The following is a 15,207-nucleotide window of genomic DNA, read 5'->3' on the forward strand; positions in this document are numbered from 1 at the left end:
TAAATTATTGTACTTTTAATAGATTTTGCAGATCTCCCCTGCTAGTTTACTTTGATATACTGTCTTTTGATGGATTTTGAATATCCTTCAAAGAAAGTTTTCTTGTTCTATTATTTTGATATGCCATTAGGGTTTTTTTGGTTTCAGAAAGGGGTTCCACTGTAAGGGATTAGATAGAGCTTCTGGGACACCTAAATTTCTTTCAATGTATGCTGTCAAGCAATTGAAAATCACTGTGTAGTAGGTTTCTCTTATTAATCTGATAGGCAATGTTTCAGTTATGGTACATGTTGCTGTTACAAACAAAAAGCTACCAAAACAGAGCTCTCTTTGATTTGAATCGAAAAACAGGGCCTCTCTGCTCTTTTTTCAAAGTTTTTACATGTTCACTGCCTTCACTGCCTAATTCTGGAAGCGAGTCTCTATCTTACCCTGTCTTCCGTTGGATGTTCTTCGTCCGATGAAGAGGGTCCATGGGAGAGGGCATTGGTCATATATAGACTATGTTCATGTATTAAACATATGATATACGTAGATGGTATGCCCAATATTGTTTTGGTTATTTTTGTAATGGTCTTTCTATGCATCACAATAACGAGTGAAGCATTTCATTTCACTATTGTTTATGGGAAAAAGGCTGGGCATGCCCTTAGGGTACCCAACATGTGTCATCCTCTTTATTCTTATAGAAAAGACTCCATCCCCTCATCCTGCTAGCTTATCAAAAACTGGAGGCATGTTCAACCCTCTCCCATTTTTCATTTATCCTGATTAGTGCTTTTGCTGCATTAGAGTAAGAAGATATTCTTGCAAATTCACTTTTAAAGGAATCATTGTAGCAAATACCTCCTCCCTTCCTCCCGGGCTTCAGCTTCCCCTCTCCCCTCACAATCCGCCAATAAATCTCTCTCTCTCTCTCTCTCTCCACTGTGAAGCCCGCAACAGCCATCTCTTGCTCGGTCCCCTCACTAACCCGCAACACCCCTTTCCCTGCCACTATTGCACCCCCTGCCCGGATTTGGGTCCTCTGTAGCGCGATATGGTATGTAGCGCACCATTCGATGGCCCTGCATGCTTGGGCATGCAGTTCAACACACAGGTGGGGTGTTAGGCTGCGTGCCCATGCGCTGTAGGCCATCGGATATGCGCTACACACCATGTCGCGTTACAGAGGAGCCCCGCCTTGAAAACCCCCCCATCCCGAAACAATAAAATTCCTAGGTTTTTCACGTAGGAAGAACCAAAGCTCAACATGGTCGAACCACCAGACGATTCAGTAACATCACATTTAAATTGGCGTAGTTTTGATTAAGGAGATCTCAAGGAATTAAGGCATTCCAGCTTCACTTCCATTTCTCGTAAGGTTCCCAAAAACTGGTATATAATAATTGGGAGAAAGATCGTCATCCAGTTGTGCCAGACACACCACCCCTGCACCCTGACACAGGGACGCATGAAATGATTGTCGCATCCCTGCTCATTTTTTACGTTCCAAGGGGGTGCGACAGCGACTGGGTGGCGTTCTCTTTCCCATAGTAATTATGGGTGTCAATCGGTTGGTTCAGTCGGGTATAAATTTTTTTGAAAATGATTTAAAACAAAACTAACATCTAAAAATGCAAGGGAAAGTGCCGATAAATAGGAAGGTGTAAGATTGGATTTGATTAAAAACTCTGTAATGTAGCCAATCCAGAGTATTTCTTACACATCAACTGGAATGGAAACAGGATCCTACAACATGGACAACTAGCTAGGTTTATCATCAAACAGATTCCTTCCTTGATTATTGTCTAGTAAAACTTTTAAATATAAATGTATATAAAGAATGGAGAGAGGTTACTCATGAATGCCATGATGCCAACATTTAGTTTCTTACAAATTGGCATTATAGGTGACGAATCATTTAATAGAGGCACATTTAATGTGGAGAGTCTGGTCCCATGGGTGGAATATGAGAAGGCGATATAAAGAAATTTACATGTTGGCGTTGTAGGCTTCTTTTCCCCATCAAAAAATTAATAATTTTACTTACAAAATAGGGCTTGCTTGAATACATACACTTGGAAGGGACAAAAAACACAATTTTTAAAAAAAAAAAAAAAAGACAAGACACCAATGTATTGGGGTACTTGTCCTGTAGGGGATGCCGGCACTATACTTGGAAAGAATCTACAAAGTATAAGGGTATCAATTGATTTGATTTCAGTCTTCAATTCGATTTCACTTTGGTTCACAATATGTAAAAATCAAAACGATGCGAAACCGAATGTTTATCATAACCTCAAAAAAAAAATCGAATCGAATCGATTCAGTTTTATTTGATTTCTACTTGGTTTCATTCAGTTTGTAAACGATCTTGATGATTTGATTTAAATTTGGTTCAAGTAGAAATAACCTCCTGAAACAAATAAAGTTAAGAAGAAAATTACAACCACATTAAGATAATCCTATAATGTCAAATCTGGTATCTTTAGACTCTTTTAACACAACTCAACTAATAAAAAAAAAACCCCGTAATAGGTAATTTTGCACAAGTCAATAAAGACATGATTATAGAATTTACTATGATTTCAAGGGGCTTACACATTATTTGATTCAGTTCAAATTAAAACTGAATTGAACCAAACCAAATGAAATTTCACTTTTCAAAACTAAACCAAACAGTGTTTTTTTGTTTGATTTGGTTCGTTTTCAATGGTCGATTTCAGTTCTGATTTTTAATTCCGACACTAAATTGACACCCTTACAAAGTATTAGGTTACACACTTAATACTTATATGTAGTTTTGTAAGAGAGGGGACTTCTCAATGGGCACTGCCAAGCTCTCAACACCATCTTTTTCTTCTTTAATCCTTCTTTCTTCCTTTAATTGTCCCCACATCGCACCATAAAAACCCACAACAATTATTATTGCTCCAACAATGCTGCAAACAAATCATACAATTATGTAAATCAATAATATAATTTCAAATTTGAAATGATCCAAACCACATAACCTTAGAAACAAATGAGGCAATTCCATGAAGTTAGATTCCTAGATCCTACTAAAAGGGCATACCCAGTGCACGAGGCCTCCGCCACTACGGGGTTTGGGAAGGTCATAATGTGTCGCAATCTTACACTCTTACCCTTGTTTTAAGGAGAGGAGGTTTCCAAACTCGAACCCGGAGTGGTCACAATGAAACAACCTTTACCATTGCACCAAGGCCTGCCCTCAGATTCCTAGATCTTACTAAAGATAAAAATGAAATCAAGAACGATAAGAAGCATGAGGCTTTTACACATGATCATGTATCTCGATTGGTCAACACTTCAGCCATTTTAATATATGTGAAAAAGAAGGCAGCTTATATGGGTGGCGAAATGACCACCCTGCCTCCTATATTTGATGCTTGGGCACGTGATCCCATTGGTCCCCATGCTGGTAGATGGGTAAAAGAAATAAAAGGTGAATTATTATCATAAAGGTTTATTATTTTTCCAATATTACAAGGCATTTATTTTGAATCATGGACAATTGATGTCTATTTCGACCATTGAATTAACAGAACATGGTCTACATTAATCATATACCAAGTTTCAAAGTATAATTCAATCAAATACCTAATTTTGTATTGGCACATATCCCATGTATGTCCATGCATGTGTAATAGTACTCTAGACCTTACTGTGCACTCTCCCAACTATGAGTGAGATTAGCTAGTTTAGATTATTACAAAAACAAAAAAAAACAAAAAAACCTTTCTTTGATATATGGAAGCTAAAAAAAAATTATATGATTAGAGATACTGTTCCATGGGATGTATGTTAGATTACATTGTTGTGTGTGTTGTTTACCAAATAAAGTGTCCCATGGGAAGTATGTTTCCATAAAATTTTCATATATATGGAAACATCATCTTCCATTGTTCTATGGATAGCTAACCAAACAAAAAGATGTAATTGCAGATAGTGTCCGATGAGAAGTATGTTAGATGACACTAGTAGTATATATTTTTGTTCTCTTTTTTTTTTATTCTTATTCTACAAACCCATGATTTAGGTTACATACAAAATGTCCACACATCTTGGGGTTGGCATCACAACTCAAGGAAAAGCGGCTAACAAGATGTTTTTTCATCCGATGTAAGGGGGGTGGGGAGTCGAAACATGGATCTCTCCTTGGACTTAGGCCAGCGCTCTACTACAATGGCAGTCACACTAGGCCAAGCGAGTGAGAGACACTTCCCCTTTTGCATTTATATATACATATATATACCTACTTTTTTTGTCTATCTTATATAGTGGTGCCCCATGAGCTACAACTACTACTAGAGAGAGGACGGAGGGGTGCCTTAAACCCAAGGTGAAGACATGATAGTTGAGCCCGGCCGTGACTGGCCTGCAAAAACATCTACGCTCTACTGCTAGGGTACCACACATCGAGGAAATATGACACAATTTTCTCTACAAATTTATAGTGAAAGGAAGAGATCTAAAGATAGGAAAAAGTTCCCCATGATGCTAGATTGCCAGTATACTATCTCCCCCACACATTGGATTTTTTTTATTGTTTTCTCTCTCCTATCCTAACCATGTGGGCTTCACATGTGAATGATACTGTTATCCATGCCATCATTGGTGTGGTGTGGAGATTCCCTACTAGCGTCATGGAAAACAAGTATTTTTACTATTTCAAGATAAACTCATTTTTTCCCAACAAGATTTAAAAACGTCACATGTAGCATTTTCTTGTGCAAGGGCACTTTCTTGGAGTGGAATGATTTTATTTTGGTCTTCAAACTTCAAAGAGCCATCATTTTGATATGTTGACCAAATGTGGTAAGATAATGAAATCTATTATAAATTATATTATAATCGACCATAACCCTAGAATTTTCTAAAGATCTGTGATTTTTTAGAGTCTTGATTCAATAAACCTGGGGATCTGGCTATAAGAGGTAAATTTTAGTGTTTTTATACTATTTTATTAACCAAATGAAGAGCAAAAAGAGAAGATTAAACATAAATAATGGGCTATTCAAAAGTGGGTTGCGAGAATCAAGATCATGTTTGGTTGATTCTGTTTCGAATTAGGTGATTCACCTGAGCCGATTCCAAGTACTAAAACCATAAATTCAAGAGAATGATTCATCTTAGCCTTTAGATAAGGAAAATTTGGTTATTATCAAAGTAGATGAAAAAGAAGTTGTAATCTTTCTCTCTCTCTTTCTCCCCTCTTAGTATAACACACTTCTTCTTTCAATGAAGATAAGAATCAATCATTTCACATGTGTACTTGAAGAATCTTGTAAAAAATAAAATCTTTTGAAAATGAAATAATGATAAACCACTTTTAAATAATTTTGATTTTTTTTTTTTAACTAGAAGAACTTTTAGGAATAAGACAATGGGCAATGAAAAGAAGGTTATGATTTCTCCTACCAGCCTTTATGCTATGTTCCACAACACTGTAGAATGATGTCATTAGTTTGGATCACCGGACCATATCAACAAACGGAACAAAACATGTAAGGCCGTAAGGGTATCCATTAAGGGAGCATCTAAATGACACCTACATAGGTGTATTTAGAATTTGACATCTACTTTTAATTGCCCCTTGTCTTATTCCTAAAAGTTCTTTAAGTTATGACTATAAAAGAATTTCAAAAAAAAAAATTTGAAAGTGACTTATCATTATGTTATAATCAAAAGTTGTTATTGTCTTGTAAATTTTTCGAGTACACATGTGAAATGACAATATTTACCTTTGTTGGAAAAAAAATGTGCTATACTGAAAAGGAAAAAAATGAAAGATTACAAATTATTTGACACCTTACAATATACGCGAGTGAGGTAGATGAGCTTATCACAAAATTACCCTTGGAAAGTTTTTCTAGTTTTTACAATAAATTGAGTAAATCACCCATGAATGATAGAATCGCTTTCCAAACAAGAGTAATGATCACATCCTCTATGGAAGTTAGCTCACCTCAATCGAATAACATGACAAAAAAAGATACCTAGCAATATGGGCAAGGGATCTACACACCACTCATATGTAATGGCATCTCCTGCATCAAGGGAATGGGTTCACAAGAGGAGTGTGTTGTATATAAGGACCTCACATGCATGATCAGAGAGGAGAGAGTGTCAAGAGGAAAGAGAATGAAAGGGCAACATTCTTTTCCCAAGCAAAAAAGACTGAAAATATGTGGGCAGCCACTATTGCAGTCTCAGTAGTCAAACGAGCATTAGAATGTATTTTCATCAATGAAAATGCTAATCTTGCAGATTTGATGAGCCTCACAGTCCAATAACATCTAAAAAAAAAAAATCATTTTTACTTTTATTCCCCCTCATTTTATGTGTTTCCTGATACCTAGAATATCTCTACCATTCACAGGGCATTTTCTGTGTTCTTCAAAAAAGAAAAATGGGGGAGTGTTCTTTGTTTGGGAGCATGATCTCCGCAACTGCACGAGACCCAATCAGCGTCCCATTTTGATCCGATCTATGGAGAGCAGGGAGGTCATTTTATAGGGAGGAGACAGACAGATGGACACAACGGCGTGTAACAATTATGGGCTTAATTAATTATTTAGGTTAATTAGTTAGTGAGAATCAAGTTGCACAAACCGATTCGATTTATTCTATAGTTTAGAAATATGCTGGCCCAACTCATTGTGGTTTAAGGTTTGGGGTCAGGACAGTATTATATATACTATGTTTTGGGTCCCTGCAGCTCTCATTCTATTCTTCTCCACTTTACCACGAAAGAGAGAAAAAGGCCACGCTCCCAAAAGGAAGCTTTTTTCCAAGAGAATTATAAGAAGAAGAGAGTAAAAAAATATGCACCTTCCGAGATGGAGTGTGTCACCAAGGAACATGGCACCCATCAATGCTGCGATGCCAATCCCCAAGGGCTTGAACATTGCCACGAACACAGGCCCCTTCTCATGTATGCACCAAGTCATCACACAAGGAGTCACCACACTTCCTATCACAGCCTGCAACAACCACACACACAGAGAGACAGAGAGAGAGAGACAGTGAGTCATAATATCATAAGCCATCACCTTGGACTCAGACAAAGGACATATATCACAAAAGAGTTTTTGTTTTTGCTTACTGAGTAGAAAATGGATAGGAGCTCCAAATCAGGTTTTAGAGTCCAAGCAGTTGGGTTTCTTTCAAAGATCAAAGCAATTAGTGCACATTGAACACTTCCAAACAAGCTACTGAAGGAGACGATGATCATCTCTGTTGGGTACCTCTTAAGAGTTGCTGCCTATAATAGATAGAAACCAAGATTGGATATTTATATATATCTCTCTACCCGTTAATTTCCTTTGAGCTGAAAAAGTTTGTTTATCTAGCTTAGCTAGCTCTGTTTCTTAACTTTCAATATCTTTTTTTTCAATTTGAAGTACCTGAAGAGTGTTCCATATGGAGAGAGATAGAGATGCAGCTGATAAGAACAGACCTCCAAGAATCCAATTGCTCCCTGTCAAGGCATTAGAATTTGAGGAAGTAGGAATTTGAGAGGAATGGGATGATGATGGTGTTGTTCCAATGGAAGGGCCCTTGTAGAGTGTAACTGTAAGTGCCCCTGAGATTGATACTAGTGAGCCCAAGATTCTGAGTTGGTTGCCTGAGCTCCTCAAATCCACCTTCTCCACTCTTGATGACAAAACAGAAAAGATTCACATCATTCTTATTTCTCTCTCCCTTAAAAGAGACTACATATTCATAATTGAGATAAAACAGAGCACTAATATGGAGTGTGGACAAAAAGAAATCCTAAAGCAACCCTTTTTTTTTTTTTTGGGTATGCTAATAGTCATCTATACCAGAAGAACAATGACAAATCTAGATAAAACTCAGCATTTTGAATGGGACACCACAACTTTTGTTAACTAAAGTGAGATAACCTAAGAAATATCACTTGAGGGTCCAACATAAAACCTTAAAATGCATTAGGTGGAGATAACCTAATGGTCTTTTCAGATAACCAATGTGGGATTATATCTCTATAATTCCCGAAATCTCAATACTTTGGTAGTTTTGTCATGTACATAGATATACATCTCAAGGAGGACAACAAAGAAAATTGGCCTAACTATTATTCGGCATATCCGACTTTGAGCAGAGATAAAACCAAGTTTTCTTTTGGCTATGGGTGTGGGGAAGGAAAGAGTGTAGAAAACGAGAACCTAAAATTATGCAGATAACAAATAGAAACCACAAACAACAACCACACAGTCGCACACAAAGATTTATGTGGTTCAACAAGATTGCCTACGTCCACGGTAAGATGAGAACTACTTCACTATCAATGGAGAATAGGGTTACAATCGCTTGTGTTCACACCTCTCTCAGATTGATTACAAAGAAAGAATCCTCACCACAAATTTATAGCGAAACCATATACTGAAAATTTACTGAAATACCCATATAGTCCTAAAAAAAAATTTCATGGATCCATCAGTTCATCCATAACCTGCTAGTAATGAAGATTAGCGTACAAGGTGGGCCGATTCCTCCAGGTCACGTGACCTTAGGCCGCTTAATGACCCTTCACAATCAGTCCACTCATGCAAGCAACGGAATACAAGACAGTAGTACCCCAACATAGAGGGGGCAGAATTAGGGGATAAAACCCAGCATCTTGTAAGTTGGGGGAAAAAAAACCAAAAGCCATTTTAAAGACTAATTATACTGTAAAAAGAAAGTGTGTGTATGTGTGTGTGCCAGAGAGAAGGGAGGGAGAGGGAAGGGGCTGAACCTGAAAATAACAGCAAGAATGAAGGTGAAAGCAGGGACCAGGTTGATCATAGCAGAGCCAAGTGTAGGGGAACTGAAGTTTATGCCAGTGGAACCACAGGTCTGCATCAGAGTTATCCTGCAAAATAACTAATATAAGAAACTACCCATCTCCTACATCTCTCAATTTTCAATCGTCAGCAAAAGTTTACTTCAATTTGTTCCTCAAAAGAACTGAGAGAAAAAACAAATCACAGAAGATTTAAGAGGAAAAGCTGTTCATAATGCAAATGTATACAAACCCAACGAGTCCCAAAAGGAAGAATCTACAGAGTAGAGAGAACGTGAGAGGAGGCCTATTTGACCTGCAAAGTAGAGAAGAAACCAAATTGAAGTAGAAATATTGAAAATGTTAGTTCAATTCCCACTATTATTTCAGAAACAGAGAGAGAGGGAATGAAACAAAGCAAACCCACAGGGGAAAGAGGAGGAAGGAGGCAGGGAAGAGGATGAGAGTGGCAATGGCGTTGGAGTAGAAGACGAACACATAGTGACTCATCCCTCTAGACATGGCTGCTTTGCTAAGTGTGGTTAGCCCCACGTCTAAGCTCTCCACCATCATCACCCCTGCAAATGGAGCTACTTCCCTCAAACTCTTCTTCACATCCATTTTCAGATTCCACCCAATCTCTGATATCTGATCTATCTCTGTTTCTGGGGAAAGGAAGGATTGAAAATGAGAAATGGCAGGGGAGAAGGTGGATTTCACTGGATTGTAATCTCCTCCTCTTCCTTTTTTTCCTTCAGATAATCAGATATTATTAATTTAGTTATTATTGAAGAAACATGGTGGGTCAGCCCCTTTGAAAATTATCTTTCCTCTTTAAAGGGAGGTGTTATAGTGGTTTGATCCCACCATACCTTGATAAGTGATTGGACCTAATATCCACAAGATAGGTAGATCAGGTGAGAGTTCACTCAGAGGAAAAAATCCTCTCCAACCATTTATCCAACAGAGGGAAGGATTTGGACACGCATCCCTAGGTGTTGGGATGTTTGTCCAAGTTCTCTCAAGTGTTGGAAGAGTCGTTGAAAAAGAGTCGGACGCCCCAGTAGTTGGAGAGGATCTAGATACGTTTGTCATATGGCAGGCTAAAATGTTCCAATTTTTTGAAAACATAAATAAAAGGTGCAAGTTAGCGAAACTGGTGGTGTGTGGGTTTTTATCTGTGTCCAAAGGCTCCAAACACAACCCAACGCGAAAAGACTGCCACACCCCAGAAAGGTATAAATATCCAAGGATATTGCGATCTTTTCACGTCGGACTGTGTTTGAACCCACACACAGCACCGATGTAGCGTTCTTTTTTTCATAAATAAATGACTAAAATTACAAAGATAAATTGTCAATACATAAGGTAAAAATAATTTTTTTTTTGGTAAAATAGTAGAAATGATTGAGACTTCCCATGGAAAATGACATGTAACCAACTTAGACCAAACACCCTTTCTATTCAACGATCTAGATTTGCCAAAAACATCATCCTCCATATGACACATCAATGATCTGTGCATGGAAACTTTCATGGGTGGACCAGAGCCAATAAATTTTGGATCTGGCTCTTCATCATCCGGCGCCCAAGTGGGCTGGGGGGCTCCATTCCACATCATCGCATACATCCCGGTGCAGTGGCGTGTGGATCGAGGCCTCCCCAGCTAGACGATGTGCGTTGGACATCGTCCGCGCACGGGAGAGGAGCTCAATCCATAAATTTTAAGGACCTTCTCAAACAATAAACCTACATTGTAATATCCTGATGAACATTAAAATATTCTTAATTATTTTTTAGGAGAAAAAGATCGTTAGCTAGACACGTGCGGTGTGCTGTCTTTGCACCCAAACATAGGAGCAGGCAAAATGACCGTTGCACCTCGATGGAAAAGTCATGGTTTTAGTGCACGGTATCGGATCAGGTATCGGTCACCTGTGAAACTAATATGATACCGATATGGTATCAGAACGAATCAACTGTATCAGACAAATTTACCCCTGAATCTCCTTTAAAAATGAGTTTTTGATCATTTTACCCCTAATCCTTACCGTGACACAGTATCAGGATCGGTTACTTGCAAATCCAGTATGTATCGATTTCCATAACCATTTTGCAACGTTGTTAGATTAGTCATAGTTATTATCAAAAAAGAAAAAAAAAAAAGCTTTCCATAAAATAAAAAAAAATGAAGCTTGGTAGTTCCTCAATTTCCATGGCCTTCGATGTAGGGCTATAAACGGATCGGATTCGGCTCGGATAGTGCTATATCCGCATCTGCATCCGATTAACTATCGGACGGATTCAGATAGTGCTAAACGGATACGGATCGGATATTTTATCCATTTATATGTAAATATAGCTTTTCGGATAGCTATAGCCTATCCATATCCGCATTTGTTTAGCTTTCGGATGGATTCGAATAGTGTTAAACGGATACGAAAACGGATTTCGGCTATTCATGTACACCCCTACTTCGATGTCAAGCTTTAATTTCCAAACGCCAAAATTTAGGTACACTTCAAGTTTAATAAACAACTCAACGTTACCGGCCACAGTGATCTGGAACCCCACAGAGTCCATGTCGAGCTTTAATGTCCAACTACTTAATAAGGGTCTCTTTCAAGTTTCAGCAACTATAAACTATAGAAAGAAAAAGTGGCCATTACTTTTGGGTATTCCATGATTACTGTTTCCGCCTGTAATACATAATATAACTTCAACTCTTTAGATTCTCTTGGATGTATTTGTTGATGATCACCATCTTCTATCTTCCTCTTTTCCTTCAAGGGTATCTATCGGTTCGGTTCTCTAGAGTGTTGTTATAATCCGGAACTGAATCCGTTCTAAAATTCGATACTCAAATCAAACCTGTTCGATTTTAATTTGGTTTCGATTCGTATTCGGTTTTAAAATTCGATTCTATTAGGTTCTTACACGGTTTGGTTTGGTTTCGATTCATCTACTTAATTCATATATTATAATATACACACTATAATATTGTAGTGTAGTATAATATAATAGTATTATAAAATCAACTACTAATATCCAAATTCGGTCCAGTTTCGGTTCTAGAATTCGGTTCCTATGCTTGATCCAGAACCGAATCAGTTCTGAAATCTAATCCTCAAATCTAACTGAATTTTATTTGGTTCGGTTCAATTTGACTTATTCAGTCCGGTTTGAGTTTCAGTTCCAATTCTAATTTGACACCCTTACTTTCCTTTCCTTAACTTGGTTCCGATGGAACAGAAACAACTTACTGTTTTCAATGTGAGCACCTTATTAATTCAGATGCGTCACACAAGAGCTTATGTGTAGGATTAATGACATAGAAAAGAAACAAAAATAACAAACATATACACAAAAGACGAGATTTACGTGGTTTGGCAATACTATATAAATTCACATAATGATTTAATCTTCCACTACAAAAGAAGAAAAACAATACAACCCTTGGCAATTTGTGTCTCAAATCCAAGTTTCGTGTACACCGTTTCTCTATTCCTTTTTCTCACTTAGTCACTCACTCCTTTTCATCACTTGGTGTTTCTACACCCTTAGTTTCTCTATTTTTTTTCCTCTTCTAAAATGTTGTTTTCTCTCCTTAGAGAAACCCACTACACACTTCTTCTAGTGTCTTTTGAAAAATTCCACATTACTTTATGACTTCAATCACCAACTACTTGCATTCTCTTGGAAGATTTCACTCTTCCACTTACTTGAAAGACCCAATTTCTCTTGAAAGCTTCAATCACTTGAAGACTCTTTACATTCAATTCTAATGAACAATCCAAATTAGACCATTGAACCAACCCATCAACCAGTCTAAACAAAAGCCACCTTACCCAACATCTTTTTTTTTTTTTTTTTTTTTTTTTAATTTTATGAGAAAAGAGAAATATATTTATAAAACTAGACAAGTTTACATGGAAGGCTCTTGAGGGAAAGTAGTTTTCCCTTCAATGGCCTTGAGAGTTAGAAAACAAAGATAGCTACACAAAAAGTTTTCAGTACATAAAGTAAAAGGGGCGATTAAGAAGTTAGTTGTTAAGTCCGCTAGTTCCAAGTAACTGGATACCATAATCCAACAATTTGGATCGCGCCCAGGCAAGGGTAAGGCGGTCATTCCCCGCCTAGCTGTGTCTTGACAGTAGGGTCCTGCCGGGCCGCTCGACAGTAGAGGATCAGGGTCCATAATCCAAGGAATTCTAGTATTTGCAGTTACCTCACCCAACATCTGGACAATGCCAACTCAAGAAACTCTATATTATGACCCAACTATACAATTGTAAAGAGACAGAATATATAGTCACAATAGCTTCATCAAAAAAATATATAGTTACAATAGCTTGATAGCCAAGAAAGATAAACATACAAGGAAAATAGAATCATACTAAATCTAGGAAAATATGGGTCCAACGATAAGAAAACAGAGAGCCCCAACTCCGTTCCACTTTGAGGTCATACCTTTGGATGCTCAATCGCTCATTCGTAGAAAAGTAAATGTGAATTAATTAAAATAAACAATTTATTTTGAAATTCTCTTCCACATAGTATATGGAAAACACGTATGATAAGGAAACTCACAAAATAGAGTCCTCGCTGATATGGTTCAATAGATAATATTCCATACTATTGAAATAGAAGACAAAAGTCTAAAATAGATTTGATGAAGGTGTGAAGAATGTTCCAAAAATAATAAGAATTTTTTACCTTTATGATTCTCCAAGATTTTTCTTCATAGGAATGAGTCAATGTCCAGTGTAGCAGCTATTTTTTTTTATAAAAAGTGCTAATTATTAAGGGGAAAAGATTGCCATGATGCCAATGTGCAAATTAAGCAGAACAAAGACAAAATACATGATTTGTGACTTCAGTCAAACCAGCAGAGGTGATGAAGTGGTGAAATTTCAGGAACGAGAGTTACCACAAAGTGAATGCTTTAAATATCTGGGATCAATCACTAACAAAGAGGGTGATATAGAGGATGATGTCTCCCACAGAATTAAAGTAGGATGGCTGAAATGGAGAGGTGCTTCGGGAGTGCTATGTGACAAACGCATGCCTGTTAAACTTAAGGAAAAATTCTACAGGACAGTAATAAGACCGGCCATGACCTATAGGGCGGAGTGTTGGGTAGTTAGGAAGAACAATATAGATAAGATGAGTGTAGCGGAGATGAGAATGTTGAGATGGATGTGTGGCTAGACCAGGAGAGATAGAGTAAGAAATGATTGTATTAGAACCGAATTGGGAGTTCCACCAATCCAAGAGAAGCTCCGCGAGAGCCGCTTGAGGTGGTATGGTCATGTACAACGGAGACCTATGGATGCACCGGTAAGGAAGAGTGATCAGATTCAGGCTGACGGAGCTAAAAGAGGTAGGGGCAGGCCTAAAATGATTATGGGGGAAGTGGTAAGAAAGGATATGCTTGTGGTAGGGCTCGATCCTAGTATGACAGCCGATAGAGTGGTGTGGAGGACAAAGACCTGTGTAGCCGACCCCTTATAGGGGAATGTTCCTGGGATGCTGCTTTGACTACGGCTTCGACTTCTCCCTTTACTCATTGTCTTTTTTACTTCATTTTACTCCTCTTACTCCCCTTTTACTTCTCTTATTTCTTTTACTGTCATAGTCTCTATCGGATCCATGTAGTCGACCCCATTTAGTTGGGATAAGGCTATGGTTGTTGTTGTTGATACCAATGTGCAAATTCTTACACACTTCCTCTCACATCCACCTATGGATCCTACACTATCTCTCCTCATTAAACCCCTTATTGGACGATTTGATTTCCCACCCACCTTTCATTGATGGAAAACTGCACTCTGACTGTTAGAAAACTGGGATCAAAAGAAGAGGATAGAAATAAGGCCTGAGTCGAACGAGGTCATTCTGTCCTCTTCTTTTGATCCCAGTTTTCTAACAATCTTAAGACAGTATTTGTACCCTCCTATTCCTGCAAAGGGTTGCAGCAAACCTGCCTCCCAAGATAAATCAGGCTGGACTGTTACTGGTTGCAGAGACAGTAACCACTGTGAAGCTATCAGAGATTTTAATATATTTGACTGAGAGAATTCGTGGCCCATTTATAGGCCCACAAGGCCTGTTCGGATGGGTCACACCCATTGGCTCATATGGCTTGATCTGACAGGTCATGACTATTGGGTTGGGCTTTCATGGCTGTACGTGTGGGCTATAACCATTGGGCTCAACCTTGAACCAATGGTTCCACCCCCCTTTGATTAGCCACCGATCCAACAGTCGGATCGATCCTAAGCACCCTTTGATCAGACACCGTCGATCCTGAAAAGATTAAGGCGACATACTGTGAAGTACGAAGTGCAAAGTGCAAAGTGCGCCATCAAAGCGCCACATTGCGCATCACGCCAAGATTTTTAAGAAAAAAG

The 15,207-nt window shown here is 38.2% G+C and overlaps 1 protein-coding gene across 1 annotated transcript; it reads right to left on the reverse strand.

Annotated features, from left to right (window-relative positions):
• Positions 1-2,750: 2,750 nt before the first annotated feature.
• Positions 2,751-9,447, reverse strand: LOC122670854 (WAT1-related protein At5g40240-like). The gene is made up of 7 exons (XM_043867863.1): positions 9,222-9,447; positions 9,048-9,110; positions 8,768-8,884; positions 7,413-7,662; positions 7,112-7,270; positions 6,838-6,989; positions 2,751-2,924 (listed from the first exon to the last, which is right to left on the reverse strand). The coding sequence occupies exons 1-7, from the start codon at positions 9,413-9,415 to the stop codon at positions 2,774-2,776; spliced, it is 1,086 nt and encodes a 361-aa protein (XP_043723798.1). The 5' UTR covers positions 9,416-9,447; the 3' UTR covers positions 2,751-2,773.
• Positions 9,448-15,207: the final 5,760 nt, after the last annotated feature.

Source organism: Telopea speciosissima, chromosome 8 (assembly GCF_018873765.1).
Source record: "Telopea speciosissima isolate NSW1024214 ecotype Mountain lineage chromosome 8, Tspe_v1, whole genome shotgun sequence".
NCBI classification, from domain to species: domain Eukaryota; kingdom Viridiplantae; phylum Streptophyta; class Magnoliopsida; order Proteales; family Proteaceae; genus Telopea; species Telopea speciosissima.